The 26170-nt window shown below is 53.3% G+C and overlaps 1 protein-coding gene across 1 annotated transcript in view; it reads left to right on the top strand.

Annotated features, from left to right (window-relative positions):
• Nucleotides 1-25738, top strand: part of C17H6orf132 (chromosome 17 C6orf132 homolog) — a 40572-nt gene extending 14834 nt beyond the window's left edge. The window contains 5 exon segments of the mRNA XM_030795863.1: nt 380-486; nt 18879-18951; nt 21570-21911; nt 21914-24692; nt 25277-25738. Of these exon segments, the coding sequence (XP_030651723.1) occupies nt 380-486; nt 18879-18951; nt 21570-21911; nt 21914-24692; nt 25277-25394 (3419 nt within the window). The 3' untranslated portion in view covers nt 25395-25738.
• The last annotated feature ends 432 nt before the right edge of the window (nt 25739-26170 follow it).

The following is a 26170-nucleotide window of genomic DNA, read 5'->3' as shown; positions in this document are numbered from 1 at the left end:
GTTTTCCTCCCTCTCTGAGATAAGCTTCAGCTGGGCCCTTAGCCGGGCTTCCTGGGCTCCAAAAACGAGGGACCATTGCTGTGGGAGAGAAGGCTCAGGACGGTACAGGGTGGTGGTTATGGATTGGGAGAGAGATGGCTGCAGGGGGCTGAAAGCCCCAGGAACACCGAGTCCCTCACCCAGCGGCACCTCAGCTGGCCCCATTAGCGCACATCTCATCCATAAGATCTGATTATGTTAGAGGCGCTTAGCTGAGTCCAACACCGGGAGACACGCAGGCCCTGGCTTTCTTCACTGGGAGCTGAAGGGCAGATTAAACTTGGGTGGCCGGATGCCTTGGATCTCCAGCTTATGGTGTCCCCACACTTGTGTTCTCTAGATGGCATCTATTATGGAGACAATCGGTTTAACACAGTGAGTGAGTCAGGAACAGCCACACTGAAAGCTCGGCCAAGAGTCCGGCCCCTGCTGACCTTCCTTCCGCTGGTGAGTACGGTTCTGCTCTGAGATCGGAGAGTCTGCTCTGGGTGGGGACACCAAGGCTGCCCTGGCCCGAGTGGACATCAGCTGCACCCTCCGTCCACCCCTTCCTTCCTGATGCTGACCTGGCGGGAAGGGGGGCTACTGGAAGGAGGCATGGCCGAGGCTCACAGTAGGAAGTCTAGGATTAGGGATGCCAGCTCGTTCAGGGCCAAGCCCAAGGAGAAGTTATGGAGAACTTGTGTGCAGGAGTGACACAGCAGTGGGTACCCTCAGCCAAGCAGGGTTCATTTTCCACAGTCACTGATGACTGTCTACTTTGTGCCAGGCCCTGCATTAGGTGCTGGATACAGAGATGACTGGGCCAGCCTTGCTGTTCTCAAGGAGCTCCCTGCCCACTGCAGGAGACAAATATATTTTGCTTAACCCAGTATATTCAAAAGAGTGTCATTGTGGCCGATGTGGTGGCTCTATAATCCCAGCATTTTGGGAGGCCAAGGGGGGCAGATCACGAGGTCAGGAGATCAAGACCATCCTGGCTAACAACGGTGAAACCCCGTCTCTACTAAATATACAAAAAAAAAAAATAGCTGGTGCGGTGGCAAGCACCTGTAGTCCCAGCTACTCGGGAGGCTGAGGCAGGAGAATGGCGAGAACCCGGGAGGCAGAGCTTGCAGTGAGCCAAGATCGCGACACTGCACTCCAGCCTGGGTGACAGAGCAAGACTCTATTTCAAAAGAAAAAAAAAAAAGAATGTCATTGCAACATTTAATCAATATAAAACATACTAATGGGCTATTTTACATTCTTTTTTTTCATGCTAAGTCTTAAAAATCTGGTGTACTACTTATGTAGAACAACCCGCTTCTGACAGACTGAGACATTTTAAGGCTCAGTGGCTGCTTGTGGCCAGTGGCTGCTGTACTAGACAGCCCAGGCCTAAACAGCCAGGCTCCTAGATTTGAGGCTCACTCCTGTCTGTCGGACCTGGGTCATGGGTGGCACAATGCTGTCACTGGGGTCACGGCATCCTCTTGCCTCCATGAGGGTTTAGTATTGCCTGGACTGAAAGGCCCCTTGCCCTGGTCTGAGCTCTCAGGGGCCTGTTAGACTTCATGGCACCCCACACATTGGTCCTGGGTCCCCATACCTCCTGCCTAGCACTGCCTGCCTGGCACAACCACCTTCCTCTCCCCATCACCAGTTGTTTTCTGCTATGTCCAACTTCAGTCAGACCTAAGATTCTAGATGGGACAGAGGCAGTCTTACATTCTCCTTGGTGCATCTCTAAGGCCTCTCCGTGGAGGGCTGAGCACACAGATCTCTGGGAATACAACTTTAAATAATTTATTTTCTGCTTATAAAGGCAATTCGTGGACATTATAGATAAATATAGAAAGTGCAACACCACCAACAACAAGGTAGAAATCAAATAAGTCAGCTTGGAATCCTAGCACTTTGGGAGGCCGAGGTGGGAGGATCACTTGAGGCCAAGAGTTCAAGACTAGCCTGGGGAATATAGCCCAACCCCATCTCTACAAAACATTTAAAAATTAGTGAGGTGTGGTGGTGTGTGCCTATAGTCCCAGCTACTTGGGAGGCTGAGGCAGGAGGATTGCTTGAGCTCAGGAGGTTGAGGCTGCAGTTAGCTATGATTGCACTACTGCACTTCAGCCTGGGTGACAGGGTGAGACCCTGTCTTAAAGAAAAAAAACAAATGAGTCAGCCCCTAACTTGGTTTCCAGAGAATGCATAAAACTCTGATAGAAGTGATTGCACCCATAAATGCAGATAAAATCAGTTTGAAATATTCTTTTTTTTTTCCAGACTGAGTTTCGCTCTTGTTGTCCAGGCTGGAGTGGTACAATGGCGTGATCTCGGCTCCCTGCAACCTCCACCTCCTGGGTTCAAGCGATTCTCCTGCCTCAGCCTCCCAAGTAGCTGGGATTACAGGCGCCCACCACCACAACCGGCATTGTATTTTTAGTAGAGATAGGGTTTCACCACGTTGGCCAGGCTGGTCTTGAACTCCTGACCTCAGGTGATCCAGCCACCTCAGCCTCCCAAAGTGCTGGGATTACAGGCGTGAGCCACTGCGCCCAGCCTGAAATTCTCTATATTGGGAGGTTAATTAGATTCTCTCCTGTCACTTACCCTCAACACACATACCCAGATTCACAGCAGTGTGGGCCCAGAGTTGACACACCTCTACCAGTCAGTAAAATACTAAAACATTCATCTGTAAAATGGGAATTAAAAAAAAAACAAATAAAATACTGAAATGCGGCCAGGTGTGGTGGCTCATGCCTGTAATCCCAGCACTTTGGGGGCCAAGGTGGGTGGATCACCAGGTCAGGAGTTCAAGACCAGCCTGGCCAACATGGTGAAACCCTGTCTCTACTAAAAATACAAAAATTAGCCGAGTGTGGTGGCACACACCTGTAATCCCAGCTACTCAGGAGGCTGAGGCAGGAGAATCACTTGAACCTGGACGCGGAGTTTGCAGTGAGCCAAGATCGCACCACTGCACTCCAGCCTGGACGACAGAGTGAGACTCCATCTCAAAAAAAAACAAAAAACAAAAAACAAAACGGAAATACTCTCTACATAGTAGAAACAGCTATTGCCCCTGGAGTGGCTCCTGCTGTCCTGCCCCTCCCCTAGATCTGGACCACCCCCAAAAGCAGCAACTAAAGAGTTAATGTGGGCCCAGCTGAGTTCGTTCTGATTGGTGGGCATCCTTATCTCCCCCCATCTATCTGCTGTGGGCCCCTCAAAGACCAGAGCAAATCCTCGCCTTCCAGCTCTCTCTGGCTCTGGTTTGGTTCTGGTCTGGGCAGAACATGACTCAGGGGCTGCATAGACCCCAGGCAGGCCTGGCCAAAGGCTCCGGGGCCCCTGGAGTGGTCTGGGTTCCAGGCTGTCCTGGGGAAATGCTTCCTGGGAGCAGTTCTTTTGGGCAAGCCTCAGAACCAGTCCCAGGAAATGGGGGCTTCTCCCTAAAAACTCACGCCCCCTTACTGGAGAGGGTGAGAGAATGGACACATGGTGAACTGACGGGTGAAAGGGGCCTCATTTTACAGACGCAGGAACTGAACCAGGAAGGGGAAGTTCACTCGTTCCCTCGGTGCTGGCTAACCAGGGAAAGGCAGATGGAGCGACTTGCCAACCCCATCCAGTGGCGCGGCCTGTGATCGTGGCCACCGTGTGCTGAGCACTCACTGTGTGCCAGGCACCATTCCACGTGGACCATGTGTGTTAACAAAGCCACCCTCCGAGCAAGGTGCTGTCATTAATCCCCATGTTACAGGCAGAGAAACTGAGGCACAGGGTGGAGTAACTTGCTTAAGGTATTGCGGCTAAGTGGCAGAGCCGCGACTGGAATCCCTGAAGCCAGGCTCCAGGATCCAAGTTCTATTCAGGCGGTTCTACTCTCCCTCTACCCGCTACATAGAAGCTTTTTCCTTCTCCTTCCAGGACCCGGCAGCAAAACCACTTCCACCTCCCTTGCCTGCCTCTCTGAATCCCTGTCCAGAAGCCTGGGCCTGCTGGGCACCAGGCCTGTTGCCACTTTTGGCTCATAGATGCTTCTGATGCCATGATGAGGCTATGAGCCACATACATCTAGCTTTGCTTACAATTTCAGCAGGGGACTGAAGCCCACCCTGATATGCCTTTAGATTAGGAACCCTTGGCCCAGTGGCCCACATCACAGGGACTGTTCTGTGCTCCTCACTCAGGTCACAAGATAGGGCATCTTCCACGCTGTTCATCGCCTGCTCCCCGGTGGAAGGGAATCTGGCTGGCGGCTTAATTCTTTCCTGTCTGAGCTTCTGACTCCTCTCCTGTAGGCCCTGGCCAGTTCCTTTGCTTTCTTTCAGCAGGGACAGAAGGCCGGGAAGATGGGGAGAAGAGGGAGGATGAGCTCTGTGTGGGTGTGGGCTCACACACACATGCACTCGCACACACCCCGTCCCCCAGCCCCGCCAAGTCAGGGTGGGTGGGGAGCTGGGCCGGTGCCTAGCCCTGCCTGATACTGTCCTAGCCGGCCAGGCCTCCACCCCTCCCTGTCCTCCCTTCCCACATTCAGAGGCACCTCCCAGGCCAGGCTGCCCAGTGGGTAGGGGAGGTACGAGGTAGCAGTGCCCAAGAAGTCAGGTGCCCCCCGAGGGCCTGTGAGCTCTCTCCAGGCCTGGGCCATCTTCTGAGCCTACCCTCCCTGTCAGTGCCCTAAAGGAGCCTGCCAGGGGACAGAGCTAGAGAGAAGGAGACAAGGCAGCGACAGGTGCTTCTGCCCCCTTCCCCAGAGCTCCCTCGCTCTGTGTGCTGAGGGTGCTGGGGATTACAAAGTGTTTATCAGGCATCCAGCAGCCAAAGGCCAGCTAGGAAAAGGACCTTGGGATCCCTCAGTGGCTGGAATGGGACCAGGGGCTAATACTCCAGCTGCTGACACCAGTCCCAGCTCTGCCGCTGGGATGCGGGGTGGCTGCAGGCCAGTCCCTTCCTCTCCCTGGGCCTCTGGCTCCTTACCCAACAGTGGGGGTCACACTGCATGGTCCTCAAGGGTCTCCCCAGCCATGACTTTCTGTGTTAAGATGACTTCCTAACGGAAGGGTAGATGGTGTGGTCAGCTCCCTGGAGGGCCACCAGAGAAGCCAGGCCCTAATGACACATGGACCCCTCCTTGAGCTCTGCTTCCGCCTCTAGAAAGGGAGGTTTTCCAGCTACCGGGGCAACCCCACCTTCCTGCTTGGGGAGCCCTGAGGAGCTGGATTTGAGCCACCAAACTTCAGAGTGGGGAGATCTACGGCAGTTGTCAAGATGAGAATACTGAGGCCTGGGGAGGGGAAGGCCCTGTCCAGGCCACTGGGCTCAATAGAAGCAGGGACAGGAGCCAGGCCTTTTCCCCAGGCTGGCCCCGTGTACAACATTGGAGGCCTGGCTGAGTGAGGGGTGATCCTTTCTCCCTCCTTCTCAGGGAATACTGGGCCCAGAGAGCAAGCCGGAGCCTGTCCCCCTGTTTCTTCTCCTCCTTCTTCTTCTTTTTTTTTTTTTTTTTTTTTCTGGGATGGAGTCTGTCTCTGTCACCCAGGCTGGAGTGCAGTGGTGCGATCTCGGCTCACTGCAAGCTCCACCTCCTGGGTTGAAGCAATTCTCCTGCCTCAGCCTCCCGAGTAGCTGGGACTACAGGCGTCTGCCACCACGCCCAGCTAATTTTTTGCATTTTTAGTAGAGACGGGGTTTCGCCGTGTTAGCCAGGATGGTCCCTCAGTCTCCTCACCTCATGATCTGCCCTCCTTGGCCTGCCAAAGTGCTGGGATTACAGGCGTGAGCCACCGTGCCCGGCCTGTCCCTCTGCTTCTGAGAGCTGGGTCCATAGAACAGTGGGTGGCAGCAGGGTTGTATTTCTGGGGTTATCTCTCGCCCTCCCCAGTCTGAATCAAGCCATCTCCAGGGTGATGCATATGAGGAATTAAAAATTAAATGCCAGTGTGGCAAATATGGGAAAACTGGCCCAACAGGTCCCCAGGGGTGCCCTGGGCGGTGAGAGCTGCCTGGGTCACCCCACCCTGTGAGTCAGACAGGCCTGGCTCTGCCAGAGGAGGCATCCCTAGGCTCAAGCAGGAGGCCTTGCCTGCCCTGCACCCCTCCCTTAGTCCTTGCTGCTGAAGAGGCAGCTGGAGTCAGCCCCATCTCTCCTTTCCACCCACCCCGCTGCTGCAGGAGCTTTTCTCTAAACTCAAGGCCCAGGCACATTTTGGGGCTGGAATCTGAGCTCTGTAGGGTGAGCCAGGCAAGGCAGCCATGACTGGCTTTTAGCTGGTTTGTGTGGATGATGTTAGGCCAAAGGGTTGTGGGGTGTGGGGTGTTAGGCCTGCCACGAGAGTGCAAATGGAGCTCCACATCCCCTTCTCTACCCACCTGGCTCCTTCCCTCTCAGTAAGGACCTCAGCTTGAACCTCCAAAGCTCCATGTAGGCCCATAAACCTCCATCCTTCATCCTGGCCCATAAACAGCCGCCCCTTTGTCCCCATGGACTCACAGATGTGTGCCCCCTCAGGAAGACTGGCCAGAGAAGAAGCCCTTGAAGTGGGCTCAGGGCCATTTAGGCAGGGTCTCCAGGGACATGATGTGCCCTCTGAGGGCATGTCCCCTTGATCCTACTGACTTCTTGCCCCAGAGAGAGGGCAGACCTGGGCCCTCCATAATACCCGGTGGAGGGCAGAAGCCGTGGTAACCTGGGTCTAAGGGTGGTTCTCAGATGGTAGATAGGTCCAGAGGAAGATGGTTCATGGGTGGACACTCTTTTCTGGCCCCCAGGAGGGGTCTGAGCTGTAGCACAGTGTGGGGCTGTGTTGGGGAAACCATCCATCTCCTTTATAAACTGCTCACTGGCTCCCAACTTCACAGGTGCTGTGCAGGATACACACAGCCTTTCTCGATCCTTGATCCTCTACCACCTCCACCAGGCCAGCACCCCCATACTGCACCCCTAAGCCAGGAAAACAACTGGCTGGGCTTCATCTAGTTGGGTATGTTGGGTGCCTGGAGGGGTTTCTGTGTAGCTCTTGCTCTAGGGCAAGGGTGGGGGCTCCCAGCTTCCTTTTCTCCCAGCCTGCAGTGGTGCCCCCAACCATGCCTGCCTCTAACTCAGGTTCAGGGTCATCTCCCTCCCACTCTGCAACTCCACACCCCACCCCACAGGGCCAGTGCCCCAGACCAGGCTCCAGAAGGAGTCTGGTGAGGAAGTTTGCATTCCATGATGCGTAGCTAAGACTCCGAGCTGGCCGCCACCCAGGGTCAACCATGCATTGCCCACTGGCCCAGCCCCTGGTGACCCACCCTTGAGACTTGGCTGAGCTCTGAGGAATCCCAGGCATGAGGATGTGTGTGTCCCAGGCATGGGGAGGCCAGTGGGGTGGACTGGGGCCATCAGTGGGTGAGCCCTGCCCTTCTGAACTCTCAGGGGTGCAACAGGTGAGCAGTGGGCCCCAGCCCCCACAAAACTTCAAAGGGAAACTAGCCTCATCCTTGAATAGCGAGTGTTTTCTTCCCTGCCTTCTTCCCTCCGTTTCTTCCTCCTTCTCAACTCTGAAATGTTAGCAGTCAAGAGGGCAATAGGGTATTCCTGGTGACCTGTCCCTGACCATGGGGAAGCACCCATTTCCTCAGATGCAACCAGAGAGACACACCCTGAAGGCTGTGCCCGGAGCAGTGGCCCAAGTCCTTGATTAGAATCCAGGGGAAATAAACTTTCTTGAGCACTACTCTGCAGGACCTCTTAAGGTGTGTAGTGGCCTCTGGTATCACAGAAAACCTAAGGGAGGTGGGATTATTCCCATTTTATAGATGAGAAAGCTGAGCCTCAGAAGGCAAGAAAGGGACACACTTCTTGAGCACCATCTATATGTCAGACACTGTCTCTGACTCCTTTTGGATAAGTCAGTTAAGATTGCAAATCTGGTCTGCCTGACTCCTAAGCTGATATTTTTTCCACTCAATCACAATAATTAAAAAGAAAACTAGGCCAGGCACGGTGGCTTATGCCTGTAATCCCAGCACTTTGGGAGCCTGAGGCGGGAGGATCACAAGGTCAGGAGTTTGAGATCAGCCCGGCCAATATGACGAAACCCCGTCTCTACTAAAAATACAAAAAATTAGCCGGGCATGGTGGCATGCACCTGTAGTCCTAGCTACTCAGGTGTCTGAGGCAGCAGAATCGCTTGAAGCCAGGAGGCGGAAGTTGCAGTGAGCCAAGATCGTGCACTCCAGCCTGGGTGACAGTGCAAGACTCCGTCTCAAAAAACAAAAACAAAAATAAAAAAACCCAAAAAAACACACTATTATTGTATTGGGTATTTTTTTTTTTAATTATAAAGGAAACAAAAGTTCATTGTTAAGAACCTCGCAATAGAGACAAGGAAGGAAATACATATAAATATTCTTGGAATGGTAGTTCTCTCCACCCATGCTTCCTCCCTAATCATTGCTGGGAACTTTCCAATATACTAGGCTGTGATGATGGGTTTTTTTTTTCTTTTCGAGATGGAGTTTTGCTCTTGTTGCCCAGGCTGGGGTGCAATGGCGTGATCTTGGCTCACTGCAACCTCCGCCTCCCGGGTTCAAGCGATTCTCCTGCCTCAGCCTCCTGAGTAGCTGGGATTACAGGCATGTGCCACCATGCCCGGCTAATTTTGTATTTTTAGTAGAGACAAGTTTCTCCATGTTGGTCAGGCTGGTCTTGAACTCCCAACCTCAGGTGATCTGCCTACCTTGGCCTCCCAAAGTGCTGGGATGACAGGCGTGAGCCACCGCCCCTGGCCACTGTGATGGTTTTTAAAGGGCTGCTTTGGCGGGGTGAGGTGGCTCACATCTGTAATCCCAGCACTCTGGGAGGCTGAGGAGGATCACTTGAGCCTTGGAGTTCGAGACCAGCCTGGCCAACATAGCAAGACCCTGTCCCTACAAAAAATATAAAAACAAGCTGGACAGGCTGGGTGCAGTGGCTCACGCCTGTAATCTCAGCACTTTGGGAGGCCGAGGTGGGTGGATCACTGGAGGCCGGGAGTTCGAGAGCAGCCTAGCCAACATAGCAAAAACCCATCTGTATTTAAAATACAAAAAAATTAGCCAGATGTGGAGGTGCGCGCCTGTGGTCCCAGCTACTTGGGAGGCTGAGGCAGAAGAATTGCTTGAACCCGGGAGGCAGAGTTTGCAGTGGGCCGAAATTGCACCACTGAACTCCAGCCTGTGCAACACAGTGAGATTGTGCCTCAAAAAAATAAATAAATAAAAGCTGGAAAGCTGGGCATGGTGGCTTGCACCTGTAGTCCCACACTTTGGGAGGCCGGGAATTCTTTTTTTTTTTTTTTTTTTTTTTGAGACAGAGTCTCGCTCTTGTGCCCAGGCTGGAGTGACGTGGCACAATCTCAGCTCACTACAACTTCTGCCCCCTGGGTTCAAGTGATAGTGATTCTCCTGCCTCAGCCTCCTGAGTAGCTGGGATTACAGGTGCCTGCCCCACACCTGCCTATTTTTTATTATTATTTTTTTTTGTAGAGACAGGGTTTCACCATGTTGGCCAGGCTGGTCTCAAACTCATGACCTAAGATCCACCTGCCTTGGCCTCCCAAAGTGCTGGGATTACAGGAGCTCAGGAATTTGAGGCTGCAGTGAGCTATGATCTTGCCACTGCATTGCAGCTTGGGTGACAGTGAGATCCTATCTCCAAAAAAAAAAAAAAAAAAAAAATTAAAGGGCTGCTTCAACTGAACTGAGTTGCTGGCTTGTACACCTCTGTGAAGTGAGTGAGGTGGCCGATGGTCTTAGCTTCTGGGTGTTGTCTGGGTGTGAGGACGAGGAAGTGCTGAGGCCCAGTTTCGTGGAGTTCCCAAGCTGGCAGAGCCAGGGCTGGACTCTGCCCCCAGGCAGCCACAGCGCAGGGAGTGGCTGTGGCCAGCTGCCCAGGCTGGCCCAAAGAGGGAGGTGCTGCAGCCCAGCCCACCAGGGGCACGCTCAGATGCTCACTTGCATGTTCTTTGCTTCACTGGACACAGATTGGTCTGCCCCTTTCAATGTGGGCTGCCACACTCAGAGGGCCATGCACTCCACTCCCCTGAGAATGTTTGAGGTACATGGCAACCCCTGCCGGCAGCACCCTGGGCTCCTGAGTCTGTCATTTTCCTGGTGCCAAGGGTGGAGCAGTGTAAGGTTGGGACACAGCAGGCTCCCCAGCTGACTGCAGCAGTCAGAGCCCCGTGTCTGAGGCCAGCAGTGACCTCAAGCCCAGCCCTGCCTGCCTGGTCTGGGGCTCCTGGAAAAGAACTTTGAGAACTCTCCCTCCCGGCTCCCCCTGCCTCTATCCTGCTGCCCCTTTGGCATCTCTGGAGTCAGAGGACAACCTGGAGGCAATACAGTTGTCTGTCCCAACACCCTGTCATCGAGGGGTGACCCTTAGTGTCCAGGTCACTGCCCACACGACGCAGGTGAGCTGACTCACAGAAGGGACACTTTATGGGCCTGGACTCACAGAACGCTGTAGTCAAAGTGATCCTTGGAAAGTATTTACAGAAGGGGCAGAAAACTGAGACCAGAGTGAGAAGTTACTTTGCTCCAAGTTAATTGGTAGCAGAGCTGGAGCCATAACACAGGTTTCCTGCCTCTTTGTCCCATATTCTTTTTTTTTTTTGAGACGGAGTTTTGCTCTTGTTGCCCAGGCTGGAGTGCAATGGCACGATCTCGGCTCACCACAACCTCCGCCTCCCGGGTTCAAGTGATTCTCCTGCCTCAGCCCCCCGTGAAGCTGGGATTACAGGCACGCACCACCATGCCCGGCTAATTTTGTATTTTTAGTAGAGATGAGGTTTCTCCATGTTAGTCAGGCTGGTCTCGAACTCCCAACCTCAGGTGATCCGCCCACCTCGGCCTCCCAAAGTGCTGGGATTACAGGCATGAGCCACTGCGCCCGGCTTTTTTTTTTTTTTTTTTTTGAGACAGGGTTTTGCTCTGTCATCCAGGCTGGAGTGCAGTGGCACAATCTCGGCTCACTGCAATCTCCACCTCCTGGGTTCAAGTAATTCTCCTGCCTCAGCCTCCCGAGTAGCTAGGATTACAGGTGCCCACCACCACGCCCAGCTAATTTTTTTGTATTGTTAGTAGAGATGGGGTTTCACCATGTTGGTCAGGCTGGTCTCGAACTCTTGACCTCAGATGATCCACCTGCCTTGGGCTCCCAAAGTGCTGGGATTACAGGTGTGAGCCACCATGCCCAGCACTTGTTCCATATTCTTTCTGCCACTCATTCACTCATCCAGGAACGTATTCATTCAATAAACATTTGTTTAACTGCCCGGTCTGTGTCAGGCACATACAAAGAAGCAGCCATCACTGAGCCCTCAAGTAGACTAGGCTGGGCAGCAGGGACTACAATCATCAACTCTATGTCTATAGAGTTGTGCTAGAGGGAAAGTATGAGAGCAAACACTGTACTGGCAAAGGAAGCAGGCTTTCGGGTCCCGATATTGGCCCTGGCACTTAACTAGCTGTGTGACCTTGGGCAATGTACTTAGCCTCTCTGTGCTTCAGTTTTCTCATCTATAAAATAAAAATAATAACTTGTCGGCCGGGTGTGGTGGCTCACGCTTGTAATCTCAGCACTTTGGGAGGCCGAGGCGGGCGGATCACGAGGTCAGGAGATCGAGACCACGGTGAAACCCCGTCTCTACTAAAAAATTAGCCGGGCGTGGTGGCAGGCGCCTGTAGTCCCAGCTACTCGGAAAGGCTGAGGCAGGAGAATGGCGTGAACCCGGGAGGCAGAGCTTGCAGTGAGCCGAGATTGCGCCACTGCACTCCAGGCCGGGCGACAGAGCGAGACTCCGTCTCAAAAAAAAAAAAAAAAATTAATAACTTGTCTCTTAGGGTTACTGTGAAAACTAACAGTAAGACTGGGTTGCTATATGTGAAATACTCAGAACAGTGCCTTGCATCTAGTAGATGCCTAATAAATGTCAGCTGCAATAATAATGCACATAGAGCCTGAGGATCACACAGGGAAGAGAATTAACTTTGGCTGGGGTTGCCAAGAAGGACTTCACAGAGGAAGGGCATTTAATCTGGGGCTTAAAGGATACCTAGGAGTTTGCCAGGAAAAGAAGAGAATCCTAGGCAGAGTAAGAGCAAGAACAAGGCTGTGGAAGCTTGAGATGTGGAAATGGATCACAAGTAGGGGCAGTGACTTTCGGGGGTTGGGAGAGGCAGATGTAGCTGGATCATCTAAAGGGCTTTTCAAGCTACCCATCCGCCCCTGGGACCTCTGAAACCTCTGCACAATTCCTCCAAGGGGTGGTTTCTGTGCCCCACTGAGGACCCCTGCTGCAGGGAGCACACTTGTTCATGAGTTCGTCAGGTTCCCCCAGCTACAGTGGGGTGGGAAAAAGACAAGAACCACCAGTGCGAGCCCAGGGTTTGTGGGGTAGGTGGGGAGAAGATGGTAGGAGCTGCAGAGGGTCCAACTTATGAAAGTTCTCACAGGCCATGTGAAGGTGTTTGAATTTCTTCCTCTGGACCAATGGAAGGATTCTGAGCCGGGAAGTAACCTGCTCTGAGATACTTTTGAGAAAGACTATCCCTGTGGCAGCTTTGGACAATGGAGTGAGGCGGAGACTGGGAAAGTATCTGGCATCAAACGCAATCTGTCCATCTGGGTGAGGGATGGTGAGGACTGAGGAAGGGCTGAGGTGGAGGGGCAGCAGGAAGGAAGGATTCAGGAAGTGATGGGCAGAACTGGATGACAAGCTGGGTTTGCAAGGTGCCCGAAAAGACAGTGATCCATAACTCGCTGTAGGACCTAGGGCATGTCACTGAATCTCTCTGAGCCTCCGTTTCCTCATCTGGAAAATGGCGGTAGCAATGACAGCACCTGGCTCATTGGGCTGTTGTGAAAAGCAAATGAGTTAAGTGATAGAAAGTGCTGAAAGAGGCTGGGCACAGTGGCTCATGCCTGTAATCCCAGCACTTTGGGAGGCCAAGGCAGGCGAATCACAAGGTCAGGAGTTCAAGACCAGCCTGGCCAACATAGTGAAACCCCGTCTCCACCAAAAATACAAAAAGTAGCTGGGTGTGGTGGCGGGTCCCTGCACTCCCAGCTACTTGGGAGGCTGAGTCAGGAGAATCGCTGGAACCCGGGAGTCAAAGGTTGCAGTGAGCCGAGATCTTGCCACTGCACTCCAGCCGGGGTGACACAGCGAGACTGTCTCAAAAAAAAAAAAAGAAAAAGAAAAAAGAAAAAAAAAAAAGAAAGTGCTGAAAGAGTACCTGGTACAGAATAAGTGCTGGCCAAGTAGCAGCTGTTGTTCCTACTGTTAAGATTGGGAGTTTAGGGGATGGGAGAAAGAGGTGATGTCTAGAGGTTACACACATTCTAAGTTGCCCCCAACACTTTTTCTTTTGATTTCTTGTCTTCTGTTTTGTTTAACTTTTTTATTATAAGATATACATAAGATAAAATTTACCATTTTAACCATTTTATTTATTTATTTATTTATTTTTATTTTTTTGAGACGGAGTCTCGCTCTGTCGCCCAGGCTGGAGTGCAGTGCCTCCATCTCGGCTCACTGCAAGCTCCGCCTCCTGGGTTCACGCCATTCTCCTGCCTCAGCCTCCTGAGTAGCTGGGACTACAGGCGCCCGCCACCACGCCTGGCTAATATTTTGTATTTTTAGTAGAGGCGGGGTTTCGCCATGTTAGCCAGGATGGTCTCAATCTCCTGACCTCATGATCCGCCTGCCTCAGCCTCCCAAAGTGCTGGGATTACAGGCATGAGCCACTGTGCCTGGCCTTTTAACCGTTTTAAAGTGTACAATTCCATGGCATTAAGTACATAATTTTTTCTTTTCTTTTGTTTTTTTGAGATGGAGTCTCACTCTGTCGCCCAGGCTGGGGTGCAATGGTGCGATCTTGGCTCACTGCAACCTCCGCCTCCCGGGTTCAAGTGATTCCCCTGCCTCAGCCTCCTGAGTAGCTGGGATTATAGGCACCTGCCACCATGCCCGGCTAATTTTTGTATTTTTAGTAGAGATGGGGTTTCACCATGTTGCTCGGGCTGGTCTCCAACTCCTGATCTCGTGATCTGCCCACCTCAGCCTCCCAAAGTTCTGGGATTACAGGTGTGAGCCACCATGCCCAGCTTTTTTTTTTTTTTTTGAGACAGAGTCTCTCTCTGTCGCCCAGGCTGGAGCGCAGTGGCACAATCTTGGCTCACTGCAACCTCTGTCTCCTGGGTTCAAGCAATTCTCCCTGTTTTAGCCTCCCGAGTAGCTGGGATTACAGTCGCCTGCCACCACGCCTGGCTAATTTTTGTATTTTCAGTAGAGACAATGTTTCAACACGTTGGGCAGGCTGGTCTCAAACTCCTGACCTCAAGTGATCCACCTGTCTCAGCCTCCCAAAGTGCTGGGACTACAAGTGTGAGCCACTGTGCCCTGCCTCAAGCCCTCTTCTTAAGGAGGCTTTTCCTTTGTTCTCTGAGGTGAAGAGAGGCAGGTTAGGAAATTCAGCACCCACGGAGATGGACGCTGTCCACACCTGTGCATTTGCACACTGAAATATGTCACCAACCACACCAGTGCACTTGATGCCAGCTGCCTGGGCGGGAAGCAATTTACCTTCTGAGTCTGTTTTTATGGGACTAAGATTAAAATGAGTTTGCATTTGCTTTCCCTGAAAAAACATCAGTGAAAGGGACAGCTAAGTAAGCCACAGGGGCCCATGTGGGCCCAAGTGGGAAAGAAAAGGGCCAGACAGGGGCTTGGAGAGCCAGAGAGACTATGTTCAGTTCAATACTGGAAGCTTCTGAAGGGATGAGGCTGGCCTTTGGGACTTGCTCCAAGGGCCAGACCATGGCGTGTCACAGCACTGCAAGCATGGTGGTGAGGTGGTGGGGGTGCTGTGGGATCCCCTTGTGTCGGCAGAGGGATCTAAGAAGCCAGGGCTTGGACTGAGCTGTTGTTACAAGCCGCTCCAGAGATGGATTTTCGCCCTGCGGTCTTGGGAGTCTAATGTGTTTTCCAAGTGCTTTAAGATCAAAGGGCATAGTGAGTAATATCACCTTAGGCCTATAAAGTCTATCTGTCTTCCTCCCACACACACCATTAAGCATTCAGGATAACCCAGAAGGTGTTACTAGACTTCCAGGGAGCTTAGCTTTGATTGTTCACAATTTTTTCACTTTTCTGGAAGAGAGGATTATAAGATATAATCCTTCAACTAGCATTGGTTTCCTGGGTTAGGGATATTATCTTATTTGATCCTCATAATAGCCCTGCAAAGTAGGAACTATTGGCTCAATTTTCTTATTTTTTTTTTCTTTTCTTCTTTTGGGACAGTCTTGCTCTATCGCCCAGGCTGGAGTGCAGTGGCATGATCTCAGCTCACTGCAACCTCTGCCTCTCCAGTTCAAGCAATTCTCCCTGCCTTAGCCTTCCAAATAGCTGGGATTACAGGCACCTGCCACCATGCCTGGCTAATTTTTGTATTTTTAATAGAGATGGGGTTTCGCCATGTTGGCCAGGCTGGTGTTGAACTCCTGACCTCAGGTGATCCTCTTGCCTTGGCCTCCCAAAGTGCTGGGATTATAGGCGTGAGCCACCATGCCCGGCTGCCTCAGTTTTCTAAGTAAAGAAAATGGGTCTCAGTGATCTGTAGAAAAGGTAAGGTGGAAAGCCTAGGTTTGCACCCTGGCTCTATGAAGGGATTTGAGGTGACACCGGTCACACTTTTAGTATAGGGCTATCGCACAGGAAGAGCCTGGACAATGGCTCAACATCACTGACCCCATCCCGCATCTCCACTGCTCATCCAAGGCCACACCGCTGGCAAGCCTGAGCATGAATGGAACCCAAGACTTTTGATGCTAAGTCCCCAGCCTTTCCGCTTTTCAATTATGTTGAAATTAATCAGAGATCTCAACCCTGGCTTTTGAAGGCCCGGCCTCCATCTCATCAAAATCAGAGTGTGTGTACTTGATGGAGGTTATTAGACCGTCAGTGATTTGCATGTGTGTGTGGCACATCTCAGGATGTCATGGGAGACACACCGCTGATGGGCTGGGTCCCTGTACCTGCCCTGGTTCGCAATCACTGGGTTTGAGAAAAGTTGAGATCAGGCATGTCGCTGGCCATGCAAATCAAGTAAAGGCAGGAAAAAAAAAAAGACAAGTTGATGGCTCAAGACCATTCCAGCTTCAGAATTCTTCAAGAACGAGATGAGTGGTTTGCTGATCCCAAGTGACCAGAGTAATTCTGAGATGGCCCTTGGTAACCCAGGGTCTCATAGATATTTCTGTAACATCAACCTTGAGTGCCCTTCTTGTATATTAAGTCCAGAGGGTTAGTACCATCAGCCCATCACTGAGTAACAACTGGGCTTACTATGCATCCAGCTTTGGGGGATACCATAAGACATGGTCCCTGGGCTCCAAGGAGCTCCCACATCTCACTGAAGGAACTAGAGGACAATCTGGAGTGCAAACAAGAGTCTCCCCTCTTTTGGGAGCTTGGCTGTGGGTTGCTCTGGGTAGCAGTGGGTCAGTGTGGTGCGGACAGGGGATGGCTCCCAAGTGCTTTTTGTGCCTTGCATCATTTAGTCCTCCCAGCTTCCCTACAATGGGTAATTCTATTGTTATCACCATTTCCCAGATGGGGAAACTGAGACACAGGGAGATTAAGTAACTTGCACAGTCATACATCTAATAGGTAGCAGAGCTGAGATTCAAATCCAGACAGGCTGGAAAGCCAGAGCCAATGCTCTTATCCCCTACCCCTGTTCCATCATCCTAGAGGGGCTCAGCTAATCCTTGAAGGATAAGGGATTTTAGGGAGGCAAAATACTAAGGAGTGGGAGCTCCACAGACCTGGGTTTGGTAGTACTGGTCGAACGACTTTACACAACTTCCCAAAGGTCTTTGAGCCTCAGTTTCTTCACCTGGTAAATGATGACATCCTCTTCTATACAGAGTGGTGTGACTGAGATAATGTGTTCAGTTAGAGCACAGTGCAAGGAGCATTATGATTATGATTATTGTTATAAATGGAGAGTGGGAATGACAGGTACAGCTGACCAACGCCCAGCATCATGGATGAACACGGACTATATGGGGTGGTTGAAAAGGTGGCAGGGAGGGAGTCAGTGAAGCTACAATGTGGGATGGGTGTAATAGGTGAGTGGGAAATAACAGTTGGCTGGGAAGCATGGGGCCAGGTCATTGAGGACTTTGAAAACTACCCTAAAATGCTCTACAGCTCTTCAAAACAGCAGGTGTGCGAACTTTGTTGACATATGGAAATGTGTGTTTGGAAAAAAAAAATAGAATGCAAAATAGTATGTACAAACTGACAGCTGTGTAAACATATTATAGCCTCTTAAGCTTAGCGATCAGAAGGGCATCTGCAGAGCTATAAATATTCAAGTTCAGGCTGGGAACAGTGGCTCATACCTGTAATCCCCGCACTTTGGGAGGCCAAGGTGGGCAGATTACTTGAGCCCAGTAGTCCAAGACCAGCCTGGGAGACGTGACGAAACCACATTCTCTAAAACATATACAAAAAATTAGCCAGGGCTGGGCGTGGTGGCTCACGCCTGTAATCCCAGCACTTTGGGAGGCAGAAGTGGGCAGATCACGAGGTCAGGAGTTCAAGACCAGCCTGGCCAACATGGTGAAACCCCGTCTCTACTAAAAATGCAAAAAATTAGCTGGGCATGGTGGTGCACGCCCCTGTAATCCCAGCTACTTGGGAGGCTGAGGCAGGAGAATTGCTTGAACCCAGGGGGCAGAGGTTGTGGTGAGTAGAGATCATGCCATTGCACGCCAGCCTGGGTGACAGAGCAAGACTCCATCTCAAAAAAAAAAAAAATTAGCCAGGAATGGTGGCACACATCTGTAGTCCCAGCTACAGATGGGAAGATTGCTTGAGCCACGAGATCAAGGCTGCAGTGAGCCATGCTTGCACCACTGCACTCCAGCTTAGGTGACAGAATAAAACCGTCTCAATTTAAAAAAAAAAAAATTCAAGTTCATCACTTTTTATTTTTCTGTAAACACCTAATGAAAACTAAGAACACACAGGAGGCCAGGCTGAGGAGTTTGGCTTTTCACCTATGGACCTACATGGAGAGTCAATGCAGATTCTATTTGTTTGTTTTGCTTTGTCTTTGTCATCAAGATGGAATTCATACACAGTCAATCCTCCCTATTTGTGGATTCTGTATTTGCAAATTTGCTTAGTGGCTAAAATGTATTTGTAACCCCAGAATCAATGCTTGTGTTGCTTCTGTGGTCATTTGCAGACATGCACAGAGCAGTGAAAATTTTGAGTTGTTCATTGCGCTTGTTCCCAGCTGAACAAGAGGATTCTTTGCCTTCTTGTTTTAGCTGTCATACATAAACAAGGGTCTTTTTCTGTTTAGTATCATGTGTTATAGTGCTATTGGCCATGAGTTCAATGTTAACCAACCAACAAAATATATTAAAGTGTCTTTAAGCAGAAACACAGCTAAAACAAGGTTATGGTTATGTATTGATCAGTTGACAAAAATCTGGTGACCAGAGGCTCATAGGAACCTAACCTTGTATTTCCCCTAGGAGCAACGGGTCAGTATTTACTAATACTATGTTCATTGCAACTTTATAGAACATAACTATGACAAATAGTGAGGAGTGGTTGACTGTACCACAAGATTCACTTTTTAAAATCAGCCTTTTATATTTTGGTATATGCACAAGGTTATGCAACCATGACCGTCACTGCAGATTTTCAAGCAGTAAAATGGCCTCAAAGAGCAGCAGTTTGAGAATTATCTGTCCATCTTTCCCTGTCCCCTGATTTCTTTCTGGTCTCTTTCAGAATGCCCAGGAAAACCATGGGCTGGCTGTGCCCACCCCCTCGGTTCCAGAAGATTTTGCAGACAAAGTGACAGGTAAGTGAACCCTGGGCTTGGGGCTGGTCCATCTTTCTTTCCTCCTAGGGCTCTGAGTTCAAAAGCTAAGCATCTGCTCATCTTCATAGCTGGTGACAAAGCCAGAGTCCCCAGGCACAGCCACTCTCGCCATCCTCAGTCCTCTTGATTACTGGCCGCAGTGGGCCCGGGCAGTGGGGCTGGGAGTTAAGGAGAGCCAGGGTCAGCGAAGGCCCCTTTCTGGCGGGGGAAGGATGGCAAGGGGACAAGGCCAGAGCAGGAACAAGTGCAGCAAAAGTGGGAGAAGGGCCTGGCTTTGAATCCCAGCTCCCCACATATTCGCTTTGCTCCCTTGGGCAAGACACTTCACCCCTCCTACCTCTGTATCTTCCAATGAACAATGGGAACAACAGTTCAGTTTGGAGGAGTAAATGAAGTGGTGGATGGGATGTAAGTCACGCCTGTCACACCTCTCAGAGGTGCTTCAAACTCGCTAATGGCTTCCCGTGTCACTCAGAGAAAAGGTTCCCGCAAGGACTGCTGGAGTGTGACTGGAGTCCGGCCACTTTGCTTGCTTGCTTTCCCCTCCCACACTGCCCCAGCCAAAGCATCTCCTGTTGCTCCTGAAATACCCCAGGCACATTTCCGCCTTGGGGTCTTTGCACTGCAGACCTCTCAGGTTAGAATGCTCTTCTGCAAGGCATCTGTGCGGCCGTGTCCCTCACTCCTCCCTTCTTTGCTCAAATGTCACCTTCTCTGCTTGGCCTTCTCAGACTGCTTTATTTATTTATTTATTTGAGATAGAGTCTTGTTCTGTCGCCAGGCTGGAGGGCAGTGGCGTGATCTCAGCTCACTGCAACCTCTGCCTCCCGGGTTCAAGCAATTCTCCCACCTCGGCCTCCTGAGTAGCTGTGACTATAGGCGCGCACCACCATGCCCGGCTAATTTTTGTATTTTTAGTAGAGACAGGGTTTCACCATATTGGCCAGGATGGTCTCTATCTCTTGACCTCGTGATCCACCCGCCTCAGCCTCCTAAAGTGCTGGGATTACAGGTGTGAGCCATCGCACCCGGCCGGACTGCCCTATTTAAGTTGCACCTGCTGCAGCCCTCCCCTGCTGGTGTTTTTTCCCATCGCACTCATCCTCTAACGTGATAATAATGTACTCACACATTACGTTCATTGTCCCGTTCAAGCGTAAGCTCCCTAGGAGGGCCAGTGTTTGTCCGTTTTTTGTTTTGTTGGTTTTTTTGCTGCTGCACCCCAGCTCCTAACTCCTGCCTGACAGTTGGGTGCTCAGTGAATGTTAGTTTTCCCCTTCCCCGCTCTTGGTTTCTTCAGTTTGAAGTCAGGCAGCTGGGAGGAGCCCTTCAGAGCTGCACACTCCCCAGGTTTGCCACACTGTTACGGACTGAGAGGAGGGGAGCAAAGGATGGGTGCCCCTAAGAAGGAAGTAGACTCTGGGAGAGGGACTGGGGACCTGGTCCAAGGACAACAGAGGGATGTGCGCTGCTGGGGCCAGGGGCTCTCAGCATCTCTTTAGCACCCAGATTGTCCAGGCCACCTTCCTTCTGCACACCCCTGTTCTATTCTGCAGTCCAGAATCTGCCTCCATTCTCTATGAAGTGGACAGCTGGGTTCTTAATAGTTTCAGGGTCTTTAGAAAGCAGGAGTAGTTTGTGCAAATTGCTCCCTCCTGCGGGTCTCTCACCCAGCCTTCCTCACTGAGGTCTCTCGCCCCTGCCCCATGACTTCCTATCTCTTCCCCACTTTCCCTGTCTCACACAGTCTGAAAAGTTAAGCACAGATGGTAGGAATCAAAGTGGTTCCATTTTATTAACTGCCTACTAGAGGCCTGGCACCATGACAAGCCCTTTCTGTGTGTTTGCATGGATTCTCTCATTTAATCCTCACAACGGCTGTAAGAAGTGAGCACTGACATCATGCCCCTTTGATAGATGAGGAAACTGAGGCTGAGCAAGGTTAATTAGTGTGTTCAAGGTCACTCATCTAATAAGTGGTAGAGCTGGGATTTGAACCCTGGACTTTCTGGCTTGGCCAAGGTCAAGGTCCCTGCAAGAAACAGATGGCGCACTCAAAGGGGATAACTGAAGAGAGTTGAGTAAAGGGACGGTATACCAGAGTGTGAGCTTGGTTAGGCGACTCGTCTCCTGGGGACAGTGACACCCAGGGACTGAACATAGCGGGAGAGGGACACCGCGACAGGACCTGTGTCTGCGGGGCAGGAAAGACAGCTGCTGCCAACCTGTGACGCAGCCAGGAGGCAGCCGGAGGAATCAGTGCCCTGGCCCTCTTGTCCCCACCCCCCATCTCAGGGGGCAAGGGAGTCCCGGCACAGGTTAGAGGGTGACTCTGGGGAGGCAAATGGAGGTCATTCCATACAGGCTTCAAAGGCTGTGCCAGGGACAGGCAGGGGACCCTCCCTAGAAAGAAGGGGGACACCCCCAGGACAGCTCAGGAGACTGGACACGGGGCTGCTCCCTCTCTTGGTGTTCAGGAGAAAATGATCCAGTCATTCTCTTGGGTGCCCACCCCTGCCCCTGCCCTGGATAAACAGAAATTGGCAGGGCTGGTCTGCCTTGTTCCTGCCCCCCATCTTTGCCTCTCCTTCTTTCAGGTACCAGCTCACTAGTCAATGGCAACCTCCGACTATACAGCTCTGTGGGTGACCTGAGGCCTGGACAATATGGCCAGGATCTACTCATCCCCCCACCTCCCCCAGGCCCAGCCCCAGGGCCCCCTCAGGACATTTCACAACCTCCAGGGGGGTCGCCACTGCCATCTCCACCTTCCACAGCACCCCCACCGCCTCCCCTGCTGCTGGAACCCCCACCCCCGCCCAGCATGGCCCCACCTCCACCCCCAGTATTGGAGGCCCTATCCCCACCACACAGTCTTTCCTCCCCATCCATACCCACCCCTCCTGACTTCATTCCCCCTGCCCCACCCTTGGCCTTTCTAGCCCCCCACCGCCTCCTATGCCAGCCCCAGCACCCCCAGCTCCAGCATCTCCTCACACAGTGGGGACTCGTCTCTTTCCCCCTGGGGGTGTCACCAAGTGGAAATCAGATGTAGCACTGAATGGCAGGCAGGCAGAGGCCACCAGAGCCAGCCCCCCGAGAAGCCCTGCTGAGCCAAAGGGGAGTGCCCTGGGACCTAACCCAGAGCCCCATCTCACCTTCCCCCGTTCTTTCAAAGTGCCTCCCCCAACCCCAGTCAGGACTTCGTCCATCCCAGTTCAGGAAGCACAAGAGGCTCCCCGAAAGGAAGAAGGGGCCACCAAGAAGGCTCCCAGCCGACTCCCACTGCCTCCCAGCTTCCACATCCGCCCCGCCTCCCAGGTCTACCCAGACAGGGCCCCCGAGCCAGACTGCCCTGGGGAGCTCAAGGCCGCAGCACCAGCCAGCTCAAGGCTTGGCCAGTCCCAGTCCCAAGCAGATGAACGAGCTGGGACTCCGCCTCCAGCCCCTCCCCTGCCCCCTCCTGCACCCCCCCTCCCTCCCCCAGCACCCCCACTTCCCCCAGCTGCACCTCCTTTGCCCTGTGCTCAGAAGGCAGCCCATCCACCTGCTGGGTTTACAAAAACCCTTAAATCCAGCTCTCCTGCTCTCAAACCAAAACCTAACCCCCCCAGCCCAGAGGACAGAGCCTCTTCAGCACCTGTGGACTGGAGGGACCCTAGCCAGATGGAAAAGCTGCGGAATGAGCTGGCAGCCTATCTCTGTGGCTCCAGGAGAGAGGACCGATTCCTCAGTCACAGGCCAGGCCCAACATTGGCCCCTCAGAGCAAGGAGGGCAAGAAGGGCCCCCACCTGCCCGAGAAGGAGACTCCTCTGAGCCTGCCAGCAAAGGACCCTCCCCCAGGTGTTCCTGAAAAGAGTCTTGGCGGCAGCAGCCTGACAGAGACAGAGGCAGCCCCCAGCCTGACCCTGCCCCCTGTGGACTACATTCCCCAAGACTCTTCAACTCCCAGTGTGCGGCAGATCCGGAATGAGCTGGAGGCCCGGCTCTCCTCATCAGCAGAGAAGGAGGCTAAGCCCAGCATAGGATCTCTGCCCCCTAAGCCTCGGCTAGAAGGGGGAAGAATTTTTGAAAACAGGGCTGATAATGACAAACTCTCCAAGCCTGTGGCCAAAAATCTGCCACCTCAATCCACCACCCTGCTGCCAACCACATCACTCCAGCCCAAGGCCATGTTGGGACCAGCCATACCACCCAAGGCTACACTTTGGCCAGCCACACCATCCAAGGCCACACTTGGGCCGGCCACACCACTCAAGGCCACATCTGGGCCAGCCACACCACCCAAGGCCACATCTGGGCCAGCCACACCACCCAAGGCCACATCTGGCCCTGCCATACCATCTACAGCCACAACTTTGCCCACTACCACATCCCAACTGATGGCAGAGAAGGACTCAGGCTCAGCTGGGCAGCCAGAGAAGCCAGCGTCTCAAGAAGTTTCCACTCCCTCCCAGGCAAGGGGAGAGGGGTCCCCCTCAGAGGCCACTAGACTGCCCACACAGGGAGCCCGCTCATCTCCAGCCCTCCCACCAAAGACATCTCCTGGTGGAGGAGAGGTGCCATGTCTCTACAAGCCCCACTGCCACCAGAGCAGCCTCAGCCGTGAGGTTGCTGTGGTGATGCCCACCCTGGCCAAAGGAGGGGCTGCAGGGCCAGGGGAGCCCGTGGAGGTAAAGGAGCCCCCAGGGCTGCCAGCCAAGCCTCCTGCCTCGGCCCAGCCCACTGATGAACTCCTCAGGCACCCGGTGACTGGGGAGGTGGTGGAGCGGGGCTCGCCGATGGCCCTGCTCCTGGCGGCCAGGCAGAGGGCGCAGAAGGGGAGGCCTGGAGGGGCTGCCCTGGGTCGGTCCTCTCTGCCAGGAAGTCTCCGTGACCACAGCCACCAAGCCGAGGCCAGTTCTGACAGCATCTTCCACAGCCAGGGAACGCCCAACTCCTTCACTGTGGTGCCCAAGTTACCCAAGGAGGCTGAGAAGGACTCCCCGCTGACGACCGAAATACCCAATAAGTGGGGACCGCGGCCGGGAAGAGACGCAGAGGGCACAGAGCCGAGCCGCAGGCACAACTGGACAAAGCCAGAGCCCCAAGCCCCTGTGGCCTGGGAAAGAGCAGCTCCCTCCAAACTCCTCCAGGGCCACCCGCTGCCCAAGTCCTTCTCCTCCCCACCTTCTCCTTCGAACAAGAGGGAGGAGGAGGAGGAGGAGGAGTTCAACTTCGAGGTCATCCCACCGCCGCCAGAGTTCAGCAATGACCCTGAGCCCCCGGCTCCGGCCCTCCAGTATCTGGGCCGCCAGAGCTCCCCTCCCCTGAACAACTACTCAGACTTGAGGCAGCTCCCGAACGCTGGCCCCGGGGCACCCCCGGCTCTCGGCTTCTCGCGCTTTCCCGCAGGCGCGCGCTACGCCGGGGCTGGGGGCCTGGAGCGCTTCTCGGGAGGGGGCCGCTCGCTCATAAAGAAGCGCCTGTACGTCGGGGAGCCGCACCGAGGCCCAGGGCTGCCCCACGGTGGCACCGGCCGCAGCCTGAGCTCTCCCAACTGCTTCGGGCCGCAGCCCAGAGGCCCCGAGATGCGGCGCGTGAACTCGGCGGGTCGCGCGCCCCCCGGAGGCCTGCACGCGGGGAGGCTGTCCCTGGAGGGCGCCGCCCGGGGCGCTGCGGAGGCCAAGCACAAAGCGCCCGGCAGCGCCGACTACGGCTTCGCCCCAGCTGCCGGCAGGTGAGCTGCGGGCCCGGCTGGTGCGGGAAGCCGGGAGGGGTGGAAAGCCAGGCGAGGGCCAAGGAGGCCCGGCCGTCCATCAAGAGAAAACATTTTGTTTTTAACCTTCGGCCTTGCAGGTAGAACGGGGGAGGGAGGCCCACTTACCGGGAGAGGGCGCTGTTGGCGCCTTCCTGACCGGCTTCCTGACCTCCCTAGTTCTCTTTCCCCACCAGCTCCTCTCGTCTTTCTCCCACCCGCTAGATCCCAGAGGTCAGGCCAAGTGTGGGGCGGGGAGAGATCTGAGTGGTCCTTGGGTGGAGGGATTTCCCAGCACAGAGTTGGATCCAGACACAGGCCGGGAGTGAAAGAGTTCTGAGTGAAAGGATGTTAGATATGTTCTCCGGCCAGCAGGGCCCAGACCAGAATGGGAGCCCTGTTTGTGGTGGTCTGCGGTCCCTCCCTGGGGTCGCTAAGCCCAGGGCTTGTGGGGGCAAATACAAAAGTATGAGCAGCATCTTTTCCTCTCGGTCCCTGAGGGAGGTGGGAGGCGTGTTGGCTAACCAGCTGCAGATATTCACCTCACATCACTTGCTCTCCCCCAGGTCTCCCCACACCACCACCCTCTATGGAAGCCCCATCAACACGTTCACCGTGAGGCCTGGGACCCGCCATCCCATCTCCTATGCCTGCTCAGGGGCCCATCGGAAAGCCACCTCCTGAACCAGGGGTTCTCTTAGCTCTACTCCAACAAACTGTGTCTTTAAGGATCTGGGCACTTGTTTCTTGTCGGGGGTGGGAGGTACACAGCAGGTGTTAGGCGACCTGACTCAGGCACAGAGGAGTCTTTGATCCCCAAAGACCAACGATGAGAAGCAGTGGCCCAGGAAGACCAAGAGTAGGCTTCTGTTTCCCAGAGCGCTGGTGTGGCTGTGGACTGTTTACACGTGGGGTGTGGGAGGGGAAGGAGGGTAGAGAGGAGGAACCATTAAGGACCCGGGCACTGAGTTTCCGCTCTCTGGTACTGTCTGCTTTAGCAAGAGTTATTTAAAACAGTTTTACAAGCACGGCCTACTGAGCAGGTTCTGAAAGCAAGGGGTGGGGCACCGACTGAACTGGAACCCATCAAGATAGCTGTGATTGCCTGTCAGGCCCTTGCAAAGGGCTGAGGCCCAGCTCTGTCCTGGTGGGTGTGCAGGGCACCGAAGGGAGATCTTGGAATATGTATGTATAACACGTGGAGGAGGACCATGTGTGGGGTGGGGAGTGAAACTCCCACATGTGGAATGGAAGCCCCTTGCATTGGCCAAGGGCAGAGGTGGGAGATTGATGGTTCATTTTTCCTTGGCCCTGGCCCTTAGCTACAGGCAGGCCTAGAGAGAGGACACTTGGCAAGTTTAGGATGGGAAACAGAGTTAAGCCTGGCTTTGCTATTCAGACCCATGCAGCCCTGATTTTGGGGACTGGGCCCAAGGAGCCATGAGTCTTAGGCTTGACAC

The sequence above is a fragment of the Nomascus leucogenys genome, chromosome 17 (assembly GCF_006542625.1).
Source record: "Nomascus leucogenys isolate Asia chromosome 17, Asia_NLE_v1, whole genome shotgun sequence".
Taxonomy (NCBI): domain Eukaryota; kingdom Metazoa; phylum Chordata; class Mammalia; order Primates; family Hylobatidae; genus Nomascus; species Nomascus leucogenys.
The sequence above is the reverse complement of the archived record's forward strand: the minus strand, read 5'-3'. Positions and strand labels throughout refer to the sequence as shown.